At 42.8% G+C, this 18657-nt stretch overlaps 1 protein-coding gene across 1 annotated transcript; it reads right to left on the reverse strand.

Annotated features, from left to right (window-relative positions):
• Positions 1–14328: 14328 nt before the first annotated feature.
• Positions 14329–18132, reverse strand: bhlhe40 (basic helix-loop-helix family, member e40). Its single transcript, XM_026168872.2, has 5 exons — positions 17458–18132; positions 17300–17363; positions 17105–17212; positions 16582–16705; positions 14329–16417 (listed from the first exon to the last, which is right to left on the reverse strand). The coding sequence occupies exons 1-5, from the start codon at positions 17532–17534 to the stop codon at positions 15552–15554; spliced, it is 1239 nt and encodes a 412-aa protein (XP_026024657.1). The 5' UTR covers positions 17535–18132; the 3' UTR covers positions 14329–15551.
• Positions 18133–18657: the final 525 nt, after the last annotated feature.

The following is an 18657-nucleotide window of genomic DNA, read 5'->3' on the forward strand; positions in this document are numbered from 1 at the left end:
CTTTCACTTAAAATTTCCAGGAAAAACACTACCTTGGCTACTTTTGTGCTTACATTTGATCTATGCTGGGTCACTACTTTTGCACTATAATGCTGCTGCTGACACCTTGGTTCACACTGACAACTAGAAAAAAGCTGATAGGAAAAGAAGGATGGAAAATGCCTGGAATTTAGTTACACTTGCAAATACTGCTTCCTCCAAACTGCAAGCATCAATAAAATGTTACAGTATTGTTTTCTAGATCTGTGCATATATCCTTATTGGTAGTTTTCTCGAAATAGAAGCTCTTCATTTTAAAAAAAAAAACCTCTGATAACATTGCTGAAGCTAGCGCCCACCCCTACTGCGCATACTGCAAATATAAAACTGATATATACTTACATCATGGAGCAGTTGATGTCTGGTTTCCGACAAATACAGTAAAGAGGTGCGTTCTCCCCCTCCATACCAGTGTTCTCAGGCACTGCTACATGGTCAGTGTCAGACACTTCACTGTCCTACAACATACCACATAGGACCACATTAGAAATGACATGTATGTAGACATGCTAATTATACCTGGCTAAATGGATGCAGTAACAAAATGTTACTAACTACTCTAGTTATTAGTTTCCAGATGTGTGCAGTTGCTCCAGTCTTACTGACAGTATACTGTTTCAAACACCAGTGCCAACATTTTATTTTTTAAATCTTAGTATGATTCTGCACCAAGACTTGTGGCCTGTTGCTCGGTAACTTATTGTCTGACTACATTAACTACAGTTCATAAACATCATTCATTTTCTCCTACTTATTTTATTCAGGTTGTATTTCAGCTGTCATAGGGCAAAAGTACACCCTGGACAGGTCGCCAGTCTGTTGGAGGGTTATTAGAGAGACTCAGACAACCACTCACACCAACAGCCAACTAACCTAACCCCGCGCATGTCTTTGGAGTTCAACACCAGTCTGGCCGAATCACAGATAAGCAGGGTGTCTGTGCTGCAGAGCACAGCTGTGTCAGAGACTCTCGACATCAATGTAGCGTTAAGGATGCGGAGCGATGGGTGCACTAACACAATGTAAATATTAAAGTTCTCGCCATTGTCAATATGCTGTTGCGCTCTTGTTCGTATTATTGCAACCATATCTCGAGTCTAGCTTACCCTAAAAGTTTGGAGAGAATTGGTCTGTTAAGAAACGCAATCGATTGTTTGGGACTGCTCTAGCCATCACGTCGCATAAACAACTCTACTTCCGGTGGGAAAACTAATTAAGGGTAAAGTCGCACTAATAACACCTACCACTCACGTTCATAAGCATACACTATGATCACTTCCGCGCAGTAACGTTGTAATAAATATAATCCCCGGTAAAGTCAATTAGCGAACACTACTGGCATGTAATGCCAATGGCGACCATTTCACAAACTGTAGAAAATGCTCAAAATGTGGTCGGCACCAAAAGTGAAGGGCTGACAGTTGTGTTTATATACGAACCGTAAGCGCTAATGTTGGTTAGCATCAGCTAAAGCGAGGAAGTTTGACACTTGCAGAGGCAGTGAACGCAGAGAGAGCTTAAAAACGCATTGTGGGGTTTTTTGTTTTGTTTTTTTGCATTAAGACGTTGCACACAAAATTACAGATATAACGGTGACTTAGCTGCTCGTTGGATAAACCCATGGACCTTAGAAAAGATCAACACTACTCGGATGTAAGCACCCGTGTATAACACAATAGGCAAAATTACGCTTGCTAACCTTTCCACATCACAGGCTTCACATTAAATAAACATTTTTTCAAATACTCACCATGATCTGAGACCGTTTAAATATTTTGTTGCTCTGAAAATATGGCAGTATGAAGCTAAACCTTTAGCTTGACGGCTAAAGCAATGCTAAGATTTACACGGAAACGATCAGCGGACATCGTTAAAGTACTATTGGTCTACATTCTTCTTCTATGGTAGCAGCCTGGGCAGAGTAACAGCCAACTTTAAACTGCGCCATCTGTTGGCACCAATTACAGTAGAAAACATGATTGCGACAACACGTTTTTTGGGGAAAATAACAGAGATTGAAACTTTACTGATAATTTGTCCAAGTTGAAAAATGCCCTCCTCCAAAAATATCACGTGACAACCTCATTGCCTTACAGAATTATGACGTCACACACGTAGAATCTTACCACCATTCTTTCCTTTGATCCAAAAACCTATAAATAGGGGTGAAGCGCAACGACTTTTAGTCCGTTTCTCGCAGCCTTGATGTGTGCAGCATTGAACCGTTCGCCAGAAAAGCCTTTTGAAATATTTGGATCCTTTGCAATTGTAACTGTATCCAGACCCAACATGTCTCAAAAAAATCCAAAGGGACAAGAAGTTGACCCATACGCTCTTCCTTGGGATGAGCCACTAGACTCTTCCCTTTCCTCTCTTCCCTGGTGTGACCAAGTGGAACTAGAGGAAAAGCGTTTGGAAGAACTGGAGGATGAAGCGCTCAGAAACGCAGAGAAGATTAAGTTCTTGATGGAGGAAAATGAGCAAAAGAGCGCTCAACTAAAAAAGTTGTCATTCCAGCTTCAAGAAAAGGAAGCTATTATTGAGGGGAAACAACAGGATCTCCATGACATGGACAAAAAGAACCAGGAGCTCCAAGGAAAACTTGATGAAGCCCTGCAACAAAATGAAAAACTTGTCCAAGAGAAGAAACAAGACGGCATGAAGAAGAGAGGGCTGCACAGCAATCTCAGAGACATGGAGCTAATGTACAATGTTGACAAAAAAAGGCTTGATCGCACAGAGCAAGCAAATGAGAAGCTCCTCCAAGAGAAAAGGCAACAGGAGTTAAAAGAAAAAGAAATGCTTTCCAAGCTTCAGAGCATCAAGCAACACAACGAAAGCTTGCAAGGAAAGCTTGATCAAGCTCTGCGGCAAAATAGAAAACTCCTCCAGGAGAAGATGAAAGACAGCACGAAGAAGAGAGGGCTGCACTCCAATCTCCGAGACATGGAGCTAATGTACAATGTTGACAAAAAAAGGCTTGATCGCACAGAGCAAGCAAATGAAAAGCTTCTCCAAGAGAAAAGGGAACAAGAAATCAAACAAAAAGAAATGGATTCCAATCTGCAGAGCATCAAGCAACAAAATGAAAGCTTGCAACGAAAGCTTGATGAAGCTCTGCGACAAAATAAAGAAATCCTTCAAGAGAAAGAGCAGCTGGACAGAAAGCAGGGAGACATGGAGTGCCAACTCCAGCTCAAGGAGGGAAACAACAGGATGCTGCAGGTAAAGTTCGAAGAGACACTGCACAAATATCAAGACCTGCTTCAAGAGAGAGAACAGCTGGTCAATAAGCAGAGAGAAGAAAAACTTCTTCTCCAGGAGTTTGAGAAACAGGAGGCAACATCTAAAGTGCTGAAAGAAAGGTTGGAAGAAAAACAAGCTGAAATAGAAGAAGTGGAGAAAAAATGCAACAAGCTGCAGAAGCAAAACACCGAAACAATCGAGGAGCTGAAAATCCTCATCCTCGAGAAAAAGGTGCTCGTGGAAAAGCAGCTGAAGAAACAGAAAAAACGCTTCTGCTTCTTCTGGAGGAGGAACACTCCTTCTTTCAGTACTGCCAATGTCGCCTCTTCCTCTCCCACCTCTGTTCCAGCTTAATCCCCCCCCCCCCCCCTTAACTACTAACACCTCTCCCATCTCCCTCCCCTCTTTTCACAATCACCCCCCAACCAGTCCCGACAGTTGACTGCCCCCTCTAGAGCCTGGTTCTGTCATAGGTTTCTTCCTTTAAAGGGAGTTTTTCCTATCCACTGTCGCCTAGTGCTTGCTCAGAGGGGATTGTTGGGGTTTTCTCTCCTCTCTCCCTTTACTTTCCATCCCACCCACCCCCACCTTTTCTTTTTTCTTAATAATTGAACAATAAAAACAATTGGTCACTAATTAAATGTGTCAAATCAATGTCTTTATTCAAGAATACAAGAAATGGGTAATAGCTGCATGTGTGTTTGTGTGTGTGCATAATATGCATACTTTACGTGTTGGATCCAAATCCCACAAGGAATTAAATAAAACAAGAAGACAAACAAAAACAAATATTTCTCTCCCTTCCCAGGTCAGGAATCAGGATGAGGAAGAAATGAGGTCAGATCAGTGCAGGTTTTTGCACTACTGACATAAAGTTTCTGCTGATTAAAAAAAGTATGTCGATATTTCTGAAATACATTTGCAAACAAATAACTTTGACAACTTGTGTTTTTTCATAAAAGAAAAAAGAAAAATCAGAGAGCAGAGCTGGTAAAACAGCTTAGCTCCGCAGGTTACAGGAGATCAGATGCCAAATACTTTTCATGACAGTCTTCGTTATTGCATAAATCTCCCCTTTTATCATTGATCAGTAAATCACTGCATATACATTCATCTAACCGTTATAATTTCATGAGTAAAGACTCTCAGATGACTGAATGGCGGTTTTAGTAAATGTTGAACTTTATTGTGATTTCTATTTTTAGAATCAATAGCACACATTTTGATTTCGTTTTGCAAGCTGCTGATTTCACACAGATCCACTGCCCAAACGTGCCTTTGAGTTTTTCATCATTTAACAAGAATAGGCTCAGGCAATCATTGTGGAATTAGGCTTTGGGAAGGTCTGGGGACAGGTATGATGGTGGTGGTTTTAAAGCACTGTGGCACAACAGCTTGACTCAGGGAGATGTTAAAGATGCCCGCTAGGACATCAGTCAGCTGGTCAGCACGGGCTCCGAGCACGCGTCCAGGTATATTGTCTGGTCCAGCAGCTTTGTGTGGGTTGACTTTAGTGAGAGTCCTTCTCACACTGGCCGTGGACAGGGACAGCACTTGGTTGTCTGGCAAGCGGGTGGCCCTCTATAGTCCGTCTTGCATCCCATTTAAGCAAGTGCGTGTTCACACTGCCCCTGGATGTCCTGGCCTCTGAGGTTAAGGTGTACGGCTCCTGGTTGTCAACTGACCAATTTATCATGGCAAAGTCTGTGGTGGACAAAAGACAAGAGGCTGATTATAAAAATGATCCATGCACGCCTTATGACCTACAGCATGTACAGTTAACACAGCTAAATGGCTGTGAAATTGTAAAATTACTTTTGAAATAAAGCTATTCAAAGTCAATTAACTGTGACTATAATAATAGCAATGTTAGCCAGCAAACAAAACGTTAGCACTAATTAAAATAAGCTGCTAGGTGATGTTACTGTTTCAAGTTCTCTCATTGTTTGACATGTAGGGCAGATATTTTGGTGACACTGAGATCAGCCAGACACTAAACAGCAGTGTAATATCAACGCTAGATTAGATGTTTTCTAATCCGATAAAATGACATTATTCCTGTTTATAGAAGATGTTTGTCGTCTGTTTGTTTGACTGACAGGAACAGGAAATAGTGGTTGGAAATTACTGTTGGTGTTACATGAGGGTAAAGAAGGGCTTTAAGCACCTGGGTAAAAACTGGACCCATGATGAAACACTACAACAAGTACAACATATTCTTCAGTTTTAATATGTGACCATACTGTGCAGACTGCTGATGAGTTACACGGTTACATTTCATTAATCATTGTTAAACTAAAGTGGTAAGCAGTTACTTTATCCTTTCACTTAAAATTTCCAGGAAAAACACTACCTTGGCTACTTTTGTGCTTACATTTGATCTATGCTGGGTCACTACTTTTGCACTATAATGCTGCTGCTGACACCTTGGTTCACACTGACAACTAGAAAAAAGCTGATAGGAAAAGAAGGATGGAAAATGCCTGGAATTTAGTTACACTTGCAAATACTGCTTCCTCCAAACTGCAAGCATCAATAAAATGTTACAGTATTGTTTTCTATATCTGTGCATATATCCTTATTGGTAGTTTTCTCGAAATAGAAGCTCTTCATTTTAAAAAAAAAAACCTCTGATAACATTGCTGAAGCTAGCGCCCACCCCTACTGCGCATACTGCAAATATAAAACTGATATATACTTACATCATGGAGCAGTTGATGTCTGGTTTCCGACAAATACAGTAAAGAGGTGCGTTCTCCCCCTCCATACCAGTGTTCTCAGGCACTGCTACATGGTCAGTGTCAGACACTTCACTGTCCTACAACATACCACATAGGACCACATTAGAAATGACATGTATGTAGACATGCTAATTATACCTGGCTAAATGGATGCAGTAACAAAATGTTACTAACTACTCTAGTTATTAGTTTCCAGATGTGTGCAGTTGCTCCAGTCTTACTGACAGTATACTGTTTCAAACACCAGTGCCAACATTTTATTTTTTAAATCTTAGTATGATTCTGCACCAAGACTTGTGGCCTGTTGCTCGGTAACTTATTGTCTGACTACATTAACTACAGTTCATAAACATCATTCATTTTCTCCTACTTATTTTATTCAGGTTGTATTTCAGCTGTCATAGGGCAAAAGTACACCCTGGACAGGTCGCCAGTCTGTTGGAGGGTTATTAGAGAGACTCAGACAACCACTCACACCAACAGCCAACTAACCTAACCCCGCGCATGTCTTTGGAGTTCAACACCAGTCTGGCCGAATCACAGATAAGCAGGGTGTCTGTGCTGCAGAGCACAGCTGTGTCAGAGACTCTCGACATCAATGTAGCGTTAAGGATGCGGAGCGATGGGTGCACTAACACAATGTAAATATTAAAGTTCTCGCCATTGTCAATATGCTGTTGCGCTCTTGTTCGTATTATTGCAACCATATCTCGAGTCTAGCTTACCCTAAAAGTTTGGAGAGAATTGGTCTGTTAAGAAACGCAATCGATTGTTTGGGACTGCTCTAGCCATCACGTCGCATAAACAACTCTACTTCCGGTGGGAAAACTAATTAAGGGTAAAGTCGCACTAATAACACCTACCACTCACGTTCATAAGCATACACTATGATCACTTCCACGCAGTAACGTTGTAATAAATATAATCCCCGGTAAAGTCAATTAGCGAACACTACTGGCATGTAATGCCAATGGCGACCATTTCACAAACTGTAGAAAATGCTCAAAATGTGGTCGGCACCAAAAGTGAAGGGCTGACAGTTGTGTTTATATACGAACCGTAAGCGCTAATGTTGGTTAGCATCAGCTAAAGCGAGGAAGTTTGACACTTGCAGAGGCAGTGAACGCAGAGAGAGCTTAAAAACGCATTGTGGGGTTTTTTGTTTTGTTTTTTTGCATTAAGACGTTGCACACAAAATTACAGATATAACGGTGACTTAGCTGCTCGTTGGATAAACCCATGGACCTTAGAAAAGATCAACACTACTCGGATGTAAGCACCCGTGTATAACACAATAGGCAAAATTACGCTTGCTAACCTTTCCACATCACAGGCTTCACATTAAATAAACATTTTTTCAAATACTCACCATGATCTGAGACCGTTTAAATATTTTGTTGCTCTGAAAATATGGCAGTATGAAGCTAAACCTTTAGCTTGACGGCTAAAGCAATGCTAAGATTTACACGGAAACGATCAGCGGACATCGTTAAAGTACTATTGGTCTACATTCTTCTTCTATGGTAGCAGCCTGGGCAGAGTAACAGCCAACTTTAAACTGCGCCATCTGTTGGCACCAATTACAGTAGAAAACATGATTGCGACAACACGTTTTTTGGGGAAAATAACAGAGATTGAAACTTTACTGATAATTTGTCCAAGTTGAAAAATGCCCTCCTCCAAAAATATCACGTGACAACCTCATTGCCTTACAGAATTATGACGTCACACACGTAGAATCTTACCACCATTCTTTCCTTTGATCCAAAAACCTATAAATAGGGGTGAAGCGCAACGACTTTTAGTCCGTTTCTCGCAGCCTTGATGTGTGCAGCATTGAACCGTTCGCCAGAAAAGCCTTTTGAAATATTTGGATCCTTTGCAATTGTAACTGTATCCAGACCCAACATGTCTCAAAAAAATCCAAAGGGACAAGAAGTTGACCCATACGCTCTTCCTTGGGATGAGCCACTAGACTCTTCCCTTTCCTCTCTTCCCTGGTGTGACCAAGTGGAACTAGAGGAAAAGCGTTTGGAAGAACTGGAGGATGAAGCGCTCAGAAACGCAGAGAAGATTAAGTTCTTGATGGAGGAAAATGAGCAAAAGAGCGCTCAACTAAAAAAGTTGTCATTCCAGCTTCAAGAAAAGGAAGCTATTATTGAGGGGAAACAACAGGATCTCCATGACATGGACAAAAAGAACCAGGAGCTCCAAGGAAAACTTGATGAAGCCCTGCAACAAAATGAAAAACTTGTCCAAGAGAAGAAACAAGACGGCATGAAGAAGAGAGGGCTGCACAGCAATCTCCAAGAAATGGAGCTAATGTACAGTGTAGACAAAAAAAGGCTTGATCGCACAGAGCAAGCAAATGAGAAGCTCCTCCAAGAGAAAAGGCAACAGGAGTTAAAAGAAAAAGAAATGCTTTCCAAGCTTCAGAGCATCAAGCAACACAACGAAAGCTTGCAAGGAAAGCTTGATCAAGCTCTGCGGCAAAATAGAAAACTCCTCCAGGAGAAGATGAAAGACAGCACGAAGAAGAGAGGGCTGCACTCCAATCTCCGAGACATGGAGCTAATGTACAATGTTGACAAAAAAAGGCTTGATCGCACAGAGCAAGCAAATGAAAAGCTTCTCCAAGAGAAAAGGGAACAAGAAATCAAACAAAAAGAAATGGATTCCAATCTGCAGAGCATCAAGCAACAAAATGAAAGCTTGCAACGAAAGCTTGATGAAGCTCTGCGACAAAATAAAGAAATCCTTCAAGAGAAAGAGCAGCTGGACAGAAAGCAGGGAGACATGGAGTGCCAACTCCAGCTCATGGACGGAAACAACAGGATGCTGCAGGTAAAGTTCGAAGAGACACTGCACAAATATCAAGACCTGCTTCAAGAGAGAGAACAGCTGGTCAGTAAGCAGAGAGAAGAAAAACTTCTTCTCCAGGAGTTTGAGAAACAGGAGGCAACATCTAAAGTGCTGAAAGAAAGGTTGGAAGAAAAACAAGCTGAAATAGAAGAAGTGGAGAAAAAATGCAACAAGCTGCAGAAGCAAAACACAGAAACAATCGAGGAGCTGAAAATCCTCATCCTCGAGAAAAAGGTGCTCGTGGAAAAGCAGCTGAAGAAAAAGAAAAAACGCTTCTGCTTCTTCTGGAGGAGGAACACTCCTTCTTTCAGTACTGCCAATGTCGCCTCTTCCTCTCCCACCTCTGTTCCAGCTTAATCCCCCCCCCCCCCCCCCTTAACTACTAACACCTCTCCCATCTCCCTCCCCTCTTTTCACAATCACCCCCCAACCAGTCCCGACAGTTGACTGCCCCCTCTAGAGCCTGGTTCTGTCATAGGTTTCTTCCTTTAAAGGGAGTTTTTCCTATCCACTGTCGCCTAGTGCTTGCTCAGAGGGGATTGTTGGGGTTTTCTCTCCTCTCTCCCTTTACTTTCCATCCCACCCACCCCCACCTTTTCTTTTTTCTTAATAATTGAACAATAAAAACAATTGGTCACTAATTAAATGTGTCAAATCAATGTCTTTATTCAAGAATACAAGAAATGGGTAATAGCTGCATGTGTGTTTGTGTGTGTGCATAATATGCATACTTTACATGTTGGATCCAAATCCCACAAGGAATTAAATAAAACAAGAAGACAAACAAAAACAAATATTTCTCTCCCTTCCCAGGTCAGGAATCAGGATGAGGAAGAAATGAGGTCAGATCAGTGCAGGTTTTTGCACTACTGACATAAAGTTTCTGCTGATTAAAAAAAGTATGTCGATATTTCTGAAATACATTTGCAAACAAATAACTTTGACAACTTGTGTTTTTTCATAAAAGAAAAAAGAAAAATCAGAGAGCAGAGCTGGTAAAACAGCTTAGCTCCGCAGGTTACAGGAGATCAGATGCCAAATACTTTTCATGACAGTCTTCGTTAGGCGTTTTATTAGTTCAATATAGCAATCATTCTATGTTTGAGTAGTTTACAGAACCAGCAGTTAGCAGCTACAACTCTGCTGCTTCAATTCAAGCATGCAAGCATTCCTTTATACACAACATTTCAGTCAGGTTGAGGTCTGGGCTTCCATGCTGCAGATTTGCTTCTGTACCTGGGGTCATTATCCTGTTGCATGGCCTAATTTAGGAGAAGCTTTAGCTGTCGGACAAATGGCCTCATATTTGACTCTAGAAAACTTTGTCATGCAGAGGAGTTTGTCACCTGCAAGCTTACTATCTCTTGTGGCTGCAGAACAAGCTCTTTTTGAAAAAATCACCACCCTTGAACCAGCATAGTTGACAGTTGGTTTGAGGTGTTTGATTCTTGCTGAAGGTCCTGCTGTGCATTATGGCCAAACCTCCACTTTGGTCTCAGATGCAGCTCTTGGGTAAAGAGTATGTGTGGGGAGTTTGAGTGTGTGTACAGTGTCCATTTCGTTTTGTCTCCATGTTGGGCGAGTGTCGAGTATTTATATGTGTGCATGAGGGTGGGAATGCATGTTTGTGTATGTGTGTGTCTGTGTCAGGTCGGGTCTTAGACAATCTGGGAACATCTCAGGTACCCTCAGACATCGGTGCATTGGTGGTTCTTGCTGTCCAGGACTGGGCGCTCAGGTATGTACCGGTTCACTACCGGTACCTGCTTTGCAGGGTCTGGCGCCTGTGGCTCAGTTGGGTCCCCTCTGGGGGGTGGGGGGGTTCTCGGACCCCAGGCCTCAGTCTGCTCTGGCAGCTGGCGGAGCCCACGGACACGTCACTGCAGCTCCCTGTGGCTTCTGCACCGTCCCTGCTGCGTGACCCCACATCTCGGGCTCTCCTCAGCTCCTTCCGGGAGGGTGGCGCGGCTGCCCCGCCGATGGTCCTCCTTGGGCTCTCGCGCTCTGGGGGCTTCTGGATGTCTGGGGCCTGGATCTCCTGCATGCCTGCTTCATGCCCTGGGGGGCAGGGCTATGGCTCCCCACAACCTCTAGCAGAAATTCACATGGAGAAACCTTTTGAATACAAGCGCACTCATCTACACAGGTGTGCACACGGGTGATCACGGACACAAACTATATCTATCTTGGCTGCTATCGTGCGCTGTCGGTCTTGTGTGCTGCAAAATAACATTCACTATTTAGTATTTATTGTTACTTACACTTGTCTAGGTTATTGCTGTGGTCTTCATATTGTTTTGCTCTCTTTTTGCTTGTTTTCTTCTTTTTTTTCTCTTCTCTCACTGTCCCTCTTCCTCTCTGTTTTTCTTTCCCTCCCTTTCTTTCTCCCTTTCCCATCCCCCAGTCATGTCTGTCCAGTCTGTAGTAAATAAAATAACAACAACAACAACAACAACAACAACAACAACAACAATAATAATAATAATAATAATAAAAATAATAATAATAATAATAATAATAATAATAATAATAATTCGCTTTGGTGGCCTCAGAATCTCATCTCTGATTTTTGCAGATGATGTGGTTCTGTTGGCTTCATCGGGTGAGGGCCTTCAGCTCGCACTGGAACGGTTCGCAGCCGAGTGTGAAGCAGCGGGAATGAGGATCAGCACCTCCAAATCTGAGGCCATGGTTCTCAGCCGGAAAAGGGTGGAGTGCCCACTCCGGGTCGGGGATGAGTTCCTGCCCCAAGTGGAGGAGTTCAAGTATCTCGGGGTCTTGTTCGCGAGTGATGGGAGAAGGGAGCCGGAGATCGACAGACGGATTGGGGCTGCAGCCGCAGTAATGCGGACGCTGCACCGGTCCGTCGTGGTGAAGAGGGAGCTGAGTGTAAAAGCGAAGCTCTCAATTTACCGGTCGATCTACGTCCCTACCCTCACCTATGGCCACGAGCTGTGGGTAGTGACCGAAAGAACGAGATCGCGGATACAAGCGGCAGAAATGAGCTTCCTCCGAAGGGTGGCTGGCCTCTCCCTTAGAGATAGGGTGAGAAGTTCGGCCATCCGGGAGGGGCTCAGAGTAGAGCAGCTGCTGCTCCACATCGAAAGGAGCCAGCTGAGGTGGTTCGGGCATCTGACAAGGATGCCCCCTGGGCGCCTCCTGGGTGAGGTGTTCCAGGCATGTCCCACCGGGAGGAGGCCCCGGGGCAGACCCAGGACATGCTGGAGAGATTATATCTCTCGGCTGGCCTGGGAACGCCTTGGTATTCCCCCGGACAAGCTGGAGGAGGTGGCTGGGGAGAGGGAGGTCTGGGCCTCCTTGCTTAGGCTGCCGCCCCCGCGACCCGGCCCCGGACAAAGCGGATGAAGATGGATGGATGGATAATAATAATAATAATAATAATAATAATAACAAAGGTCAATCAAGTTACCATAATGATCCACTTGGTAAAATTAATTCATTGGGCATCTTTCTTGGCCTTCAGACAATAATTCTGATTGCTAAAGTACCAAACGGGACAGGCAGAATAAAAGAAAAGAAAAGAAAAGAAAAGAAAAGAAAAGAAAAGAAAAGAAAAGAAAAGAAAAGAAAAGAAAAGAAAAGAAAAGAAAAGAAAAGAAAAGAAAATAAAATAAAATAAAATAAAATAAAATAAAATAAAATAAAATAAAATAAATCATCATTTTAGGGGCAGCCTGCTCGTCCCTTGTGAGTACACAGCATCTGTGTTAGTCTTTCATTTCAGGCTTGTCCTCTTCACCCCAAGTCAGCATCCTGTCCCAGGATAGACACGGGCCACGTACCCGTCCTCTTTCTTTTAAAGTCCATCGCCATCTCTTTTTTTTTAAAGTTTTATTCACATTAAGAAGCACACGATTCCTTTCAGACAACTCCATAAATCATCCACTAGTGCTCTACACTCCTCCTCTGCCCATCATTAATATGTTCAACCACTACAGAATTATCAGAGTACTTCTGTAAGTAGGATGACCTGGATTTGTACTGAAAGTCTGAGGTGTACAAGGTGAACGGAAATAGAGACAACACAGTCCCTTGTGGATCTTCTGTACAGCACACCAACAAAAATCAGACAGAGCTCCACATTCTTCCGCCTGTTTTGTCAGGTATTCATCCTATTTTAATTTAAGAATGCGCTGAGTAAATAAACCAATTAAAAACACACTGGCACAATTAAATGTTGTTTTTGATTATATCCAAGGCTTATTAGACTCTGGTCTGGTTCCACCAAATCATGAGAAAAATATCTGAAGTATAGTAACGGCTAAATCGGTCAGCTGTTGTCATTTTATTTGCTCGTTGTTTGGTGCTGGTGAACAGCTGTTAGCTACAGGTGGAAAAAATTGACCTCACCAATGAGTTGGGTAAAAGAAAAGTATTTGAATTTCATTACTAATGGAAACCCATTTCACACCCCATGAAGTAATCTGAGAGACTTACTATTCATTGATTAGTGCAGTTTTCTGCAAATTCTGCAAACACACGCTGACCAAGGCAACAGTGAGAATGTATTTTATTTTGATGAGTGCTTTCAGCAAACTTCTATAAAATGTAATCGTTACTGAAACGTTCCCTGAAATATTTTGCTCTTATTAAAATTTATCACACGAAATGAAGCTCTAATTCCATAAGGTGGCGCTTGTGTCGCATGGTTGGATTAGTCAGGCGCATTTGCAACCTTAACAGTCTTTGTAGACTAAATTTAAAAAAAAATCAACATACTGTTTACAAGAAAAGAAAAACTGTCATTTCCACGCGCCTCATGGAGACGTAGTCTGTGGTAAGCGGCTCATGATATCGGCCTTGTTATTTTCACTATTACTACAGCTACAGCTGCATTACCACGCAGGAAACAGCCCCCAAACGAGCGGCAGAAGGTCGGCGGAGACACGTATTCCATATTAAACACGAAAGTAAATCAAAGGCTTAAAAGTCCTTTCCCTTAACCTCAAATACCATTTTCAGTGTGGTCTTCTAAAGCTGCCAGACACATCTTATCTCCAGACATAGGTATGGCCCACTTGAGAATTAAACCACAAAAGGTAAACTTCTCGTAATTCGGTGAACACGAAGTTCATGCCCACTTTATTCTTTTTTAGGAACAGTATCTCCAGGTTTCAGACTCACACTATGGATCGTCATACTAGTGGGTTATAATGGCAAGTTCTTCCTTTCCACTGTTACTCATCTGTAATAGCCGACGGTTAAATAAATATGAACGATTCCTTTGCACATTTCTGTAGATATCCTTCGAAATTGAAAATGTTCACAACCTTTACAGTAGTCTAAGACACGCTATTGATTTACAGAGACTGTGCTGCTTTATGGGTTATGTAAGTGTTATGTAAGTATGCCTTGTTATGAGAAACTGTCAGGGTGGCTGGCTACAACACGTTTAAGCCAACAGGCAGTCCAACACAAATTCCACAGGGAGGGGAAAAAGCTTTATTAATACTTTAATATATATCAATAATACTTTATATACAAAATATGTACATCCTTTGCATTACATTTCAAAATAAAAATCCCAAGTACCTCTTTCTATACAAAACTATTATATTTGTTTTACTTTACATTCACTCTCTTTGCCACAGACACATTTAAAGCAAATATGTTTGAATCACCTGCCACTGTTTGTGTCTGTGTTAAAACGAGTAAAGGCAACAGCGTGAGCTAAAAACAGGCCTGGACTCGACTGGAAAGCAGTGGGCAATATGCAAATCAGGCTGACGCCATATGTATACTGTACACGATGTCGCAACGTACAGCCAATCGCTCCCTCAGCCTTTCCCTACAAAATACACTCAGTGGGTCACGTATCAAAAATAGAGATGTACGAGTAGTATAAGCAAAAGAAATAATTACAAGACACTGCTTCACAGGAACTCCACCTAAAAAAATGCAGAAACAGTCATGAGCAACAAATGAAATCATAAAAGCGTGTATGGCCACATCATTCATCGACAGACATGAGTGACACACCTCGTACGGCGACAACGCCCTGAATTCTTTGAACTCTAAACTCTGCGTTCATTTAGCTTTGCCATAACTGAAGGAGTTAAAGGGGCAATATTTTTTTTTTGTTTTGTTTTTTGTGGTAGGTCTAAAACAATAGTTTGTTGCATTTACAGGAGCAACAAACACTGAAAGTAGATCATCCTTAAAAGTCATTCAAGCAGCATCTACGACGGAGCTTTTGTTCAATCTTTACATTCATTACAGACTGGCGTGTGTGTTTGTGTGCGCGCGCAAAGAAAATAGCTCCAAAATGTTTTTAAATGGGGTGTGTGTTTGTGTGTGGAAGGGTTAGTCTACACCTTACATTCTAGGTTAACCTTTGACATTCAACAATAAGTGCTGAGATGACAGGTATTGCAGAAAAACACTTGCGCGCTCCCTCGTGCACTCTAAACTGACCGTATTAAAACTCACAGTATTTCAGAGCCATGCAAAAGGTCTAACATGAGCCTTCTCGTGGCCATGCCAGAATCCCCACAGAAAGTCTCATTTCACTTCAGGAGCTCATGATAGATGGAGGTGGGACACAATGGGTCAAACTACAGCTGCTGTTTAATGGGATACCAGTGCTTTCGTGTTCGTTTATCCCATTCGACATTCAGAGGACACGATTTGTGACACATCTGCTCAGTCTTTGGTTTCCAGATTCAAGGGAGCGACCTGCTTTAAAGCTTTGTGAAACGTGGGGGAGTCCATGCGACTCTGGTGGTGTACTGGAGATCCTGCCCTCGGGGACATGGACATCATCAGAGACGAGGGAAGTGCCTCTGGGGGTAGGCCTGCTGCAGAACCGCTCATGCCTGGGTACATGACAGGCAAGCCCCCAGGGTACCAGCATTTCTCCAGCATGGGCAGATATGCTGCTGCTGCCGCTGCTGCGGGGGGGATGAGGTAGAAGGGAAGGCAAAACGGGTTCTGGTTAGGGGAGAAGCTCAGGTAACTACCAGGAACTCCTGTCGTGTGACTGGAGAGAATTTCATCTTCCGGGGAGTCCGATCTCAGCTTCTTGGCCCGAGGCTCATCATCCTCCTGCTTGATGGCACTGGCCATGCGCTCAGATCCCGAATGGTTGAGCTCCCCCTCCATCGAGTGGCTTTCTGACCACTGGGCTTTGGGGTCCCGCTTGTCATGTTCTCCCCCATAGCCACTGTCAGTGTCTGTGTCACTACCGCTCAGCTCCCCTGTCCCGTGGGGATAAGTCCTTTGAATGACTGGGACGCAGTTCTTAGCAGGGCCTTCAGAGGCCCTTTGTGGCTGTCCGGCGGATTTCTTCACTTTTTCAGAAGAGCCCACATCCTCATCCGGCCGAAGGCTGCTTCGATGCTGCAGGACTTCCGCTGCTACCTTTTGGATGTGAGTGATTACGTGCGAAGGAGTCAAGTCCCTGCTGCTTTCTTGGGTGGCCATATAGTGCAGAACCTCTTTGGCGCATAAGTGAAAGCCAGAGCGGAACATCTCCTCACTGCTCTCAGCGCTGTCAACTCCATGATCACCTAGGTGATTAAAAAAAAAAAAAAGTTTAAATCCTCTTTACAGCAAGTTTTACCTCAATAAAACACAACAGACCACACAGTGCCAGCCCCAGTGATGCCTCTGTACCATTTCCACTTCACAGCCTAAACAAATAAGAAAAATAAAAATGAAAACTCAAACTTACCAAGCTGCAGGTCCTTCTGTAGAGCGATAATTTTCTGCTGCTGCTGCTCCAGGAGAGAACTCAGGGCTTTCACATGCTTGAGAGTGAGTTCCAGCACCACAGCTTTCTCCAAATGACCCAGCGTCTAAAACAGGAAGACCTTCAATAAGCATGTTGATCTTTCTTATGTAACACATTCTGCAGCTGAACAGAGAACAAGTCTGGAACACCCGGGAAGTCATGCAGTCCATGTACACACGTACAAAAACTTCTAGTAACAAATTTTAAAATAACAGCAATTAAATGAATTTTTTTAAGTACGATTGCAATTAAAATTTAAAAAATAAAACTTTTTAAAAATTATTATTATTCGGTTCTTCTCTTAATAAAAAATAAATATAGATATATGTATATAAATATATATTTTTTAAGGCTTCAAAGCTGAACTGAAAATATGGCGCAAACAAACTGCTCAGCAGAACCATGTGGCGTCTCAGATTCTCTGGCTGTTAGCAAACCTGCCATATGCTGAAATAATACTCACTGTAAGCTTAAGATGTTCTGGCAATAAATCTTTCAGTTGGGCAATGCATTCGTTTATTCTGTCGCGTCTCTTCTTCTCGATAAGTCGGTGGGGCAACTTGTAGGTCTCCTGGAGAGGGTTGTGAAAGGTGGTCAGTGAAATTCTGCTCAGATTTAACTGTTTAAATATATTACACTTGTAAAAACTAGAACTTACCTTGCTCTCATTATCTCGCTTCATGCCCCTCCTGGGTTTATACACATAAATTGGAAAATCCACTCTTTGGAGAGAAGATTAAATTAGTTGATTTCACAGAGCTTCAGTATAAAGTGCAGAATGACATTTTTTTATGTAATAGAAATTGCTTCGTTTACCCTTGCATGTCAGCTATATCCAGAGAGGGGTGTTTTGGCATACAGGGAGGTGGTTGCGCGCTGGTAATCCTCTCCATGTCGATTAAATGTAAAACCTGAAGAAAATGCTTTTTTTTTTTTTTTTTAAAAAACTCCAAAATTTGTCCCAGCAGCCGCAATTCAAAATGAAAAAAAAAAAAAACTTTCCAAGATAAAAGAAATAAATGAGAAAAAATTATTTCCTCTTATCCAGTGTGAGTGTGTTTTCCTGTTGTGAGCTGCAGTCGAGCGCAGCTGGAGTTTTGTCGCCCTTAGGTCCGGGACTCAGTAGTATGTCTAGGGAGGCTCCACGCCCGGCGCAATGTGTGAGAGCTGGGTGGATTTCTGACTACGTGTTAAATAAACCCTGTGACTGCAGGCACGTCTCTCAGCTACAGAAACAGACTCCGCTCCGTCACATGAGCCTCACGTGTTGGACGGTGCTTTCAACTCCTCACCTCCCCGCTCGCTCCGCCCCCTCTCTCTGCTGCTGGAGCACACCCATTTGTGTAGTACTCCTCCACCGGGGCCGAGTCCCGTGTACCACCACGCTTCGGATCTCGGGGGTTGAGTCGTGTTTGCAGAGCAGAGCGTGTTTATGGAGGCAGAAAGTAGAGCAACAGATTTCCCCTGGACAGTTAGGAAGTGTGGAGCCGTTTTCCCCATGTTAACTGGCATAGTAAGCTTCATAGTAAGCTGCACTATAGAAACACTAGCATAAAATACTATAGCCTCGACGCTGAAATACAACTTTTTTATTTTTTATTATTGGGTATTAGCAAAAGGCCTACATTTTGAGATGAAACAAAAAGTGTGGTAAAATTAAGCGAAACTAGTTAACATGTAGAAATTATAACGCAGAAGAAGCTTTTATCATTAAGTTGCAACACTTGTTTACAAAAACTCTTCCAAGACTTTGCTCATTTTAGACGCTTTATTTTCTCACGCTAACATACTTACACTGGGCTCAATGCGGGCGAGACAAACAGTTGCGACACGATGAGTCACGCGATAATTATCTATGGGGTCTCAACGTTTCAGTGCGGCCAGCGGGCCACTCATTTTAACTCTCCGCATTTTCAGAGCCTGCCAAGTGTCACGCGCTCAATGTGGCGTGGACACCCGTGTAATTTCATTCTGTACGGGTCTGGTGTGCGGCACGTGCACGTGCACCTGCGGCAG

Source organism: Astatotilapia calliptera, chromosome 5, assembly GCF_964374335.1.
Source record: "Astatotilapia calliptera chromosome 5, fAstCal68.1, whole genome shotgun sequence".
NCBI classification, from domain to species: domain Eukaryota; kingdom Metazoa; phylum Chordata; class Actinopteri; order Cichliformes; family Cichlidae; genus Astatotilapia; species Astatotilapia calliptera.

Excerpts from the sequence above, each read along its gene's own strand:
- bhlhe40 (XM_026168872.2), bottom strand. The coding sequence starts at position 17,534 with ATGGAGAGGATTACCAGCGCGCAACCACCTCCCTGTATGCCAAAACAC. Across the intron at positions 17,213-17,299 it reads AGCGAGATAATGAGAGCAAG|GAGACCTACAAGTTGCCCCA; the intron begins GTAAGTTCTAGT and ends AACCCTCTCCAG. Across the intron at positions 16,418-16,581 it reads ACAGAAGGACCTGCAGCTTG|GTGATCATGGAGTTGACAGC; the intron begins GTAAGTTTGAGT and ends TTAATCACCTAG.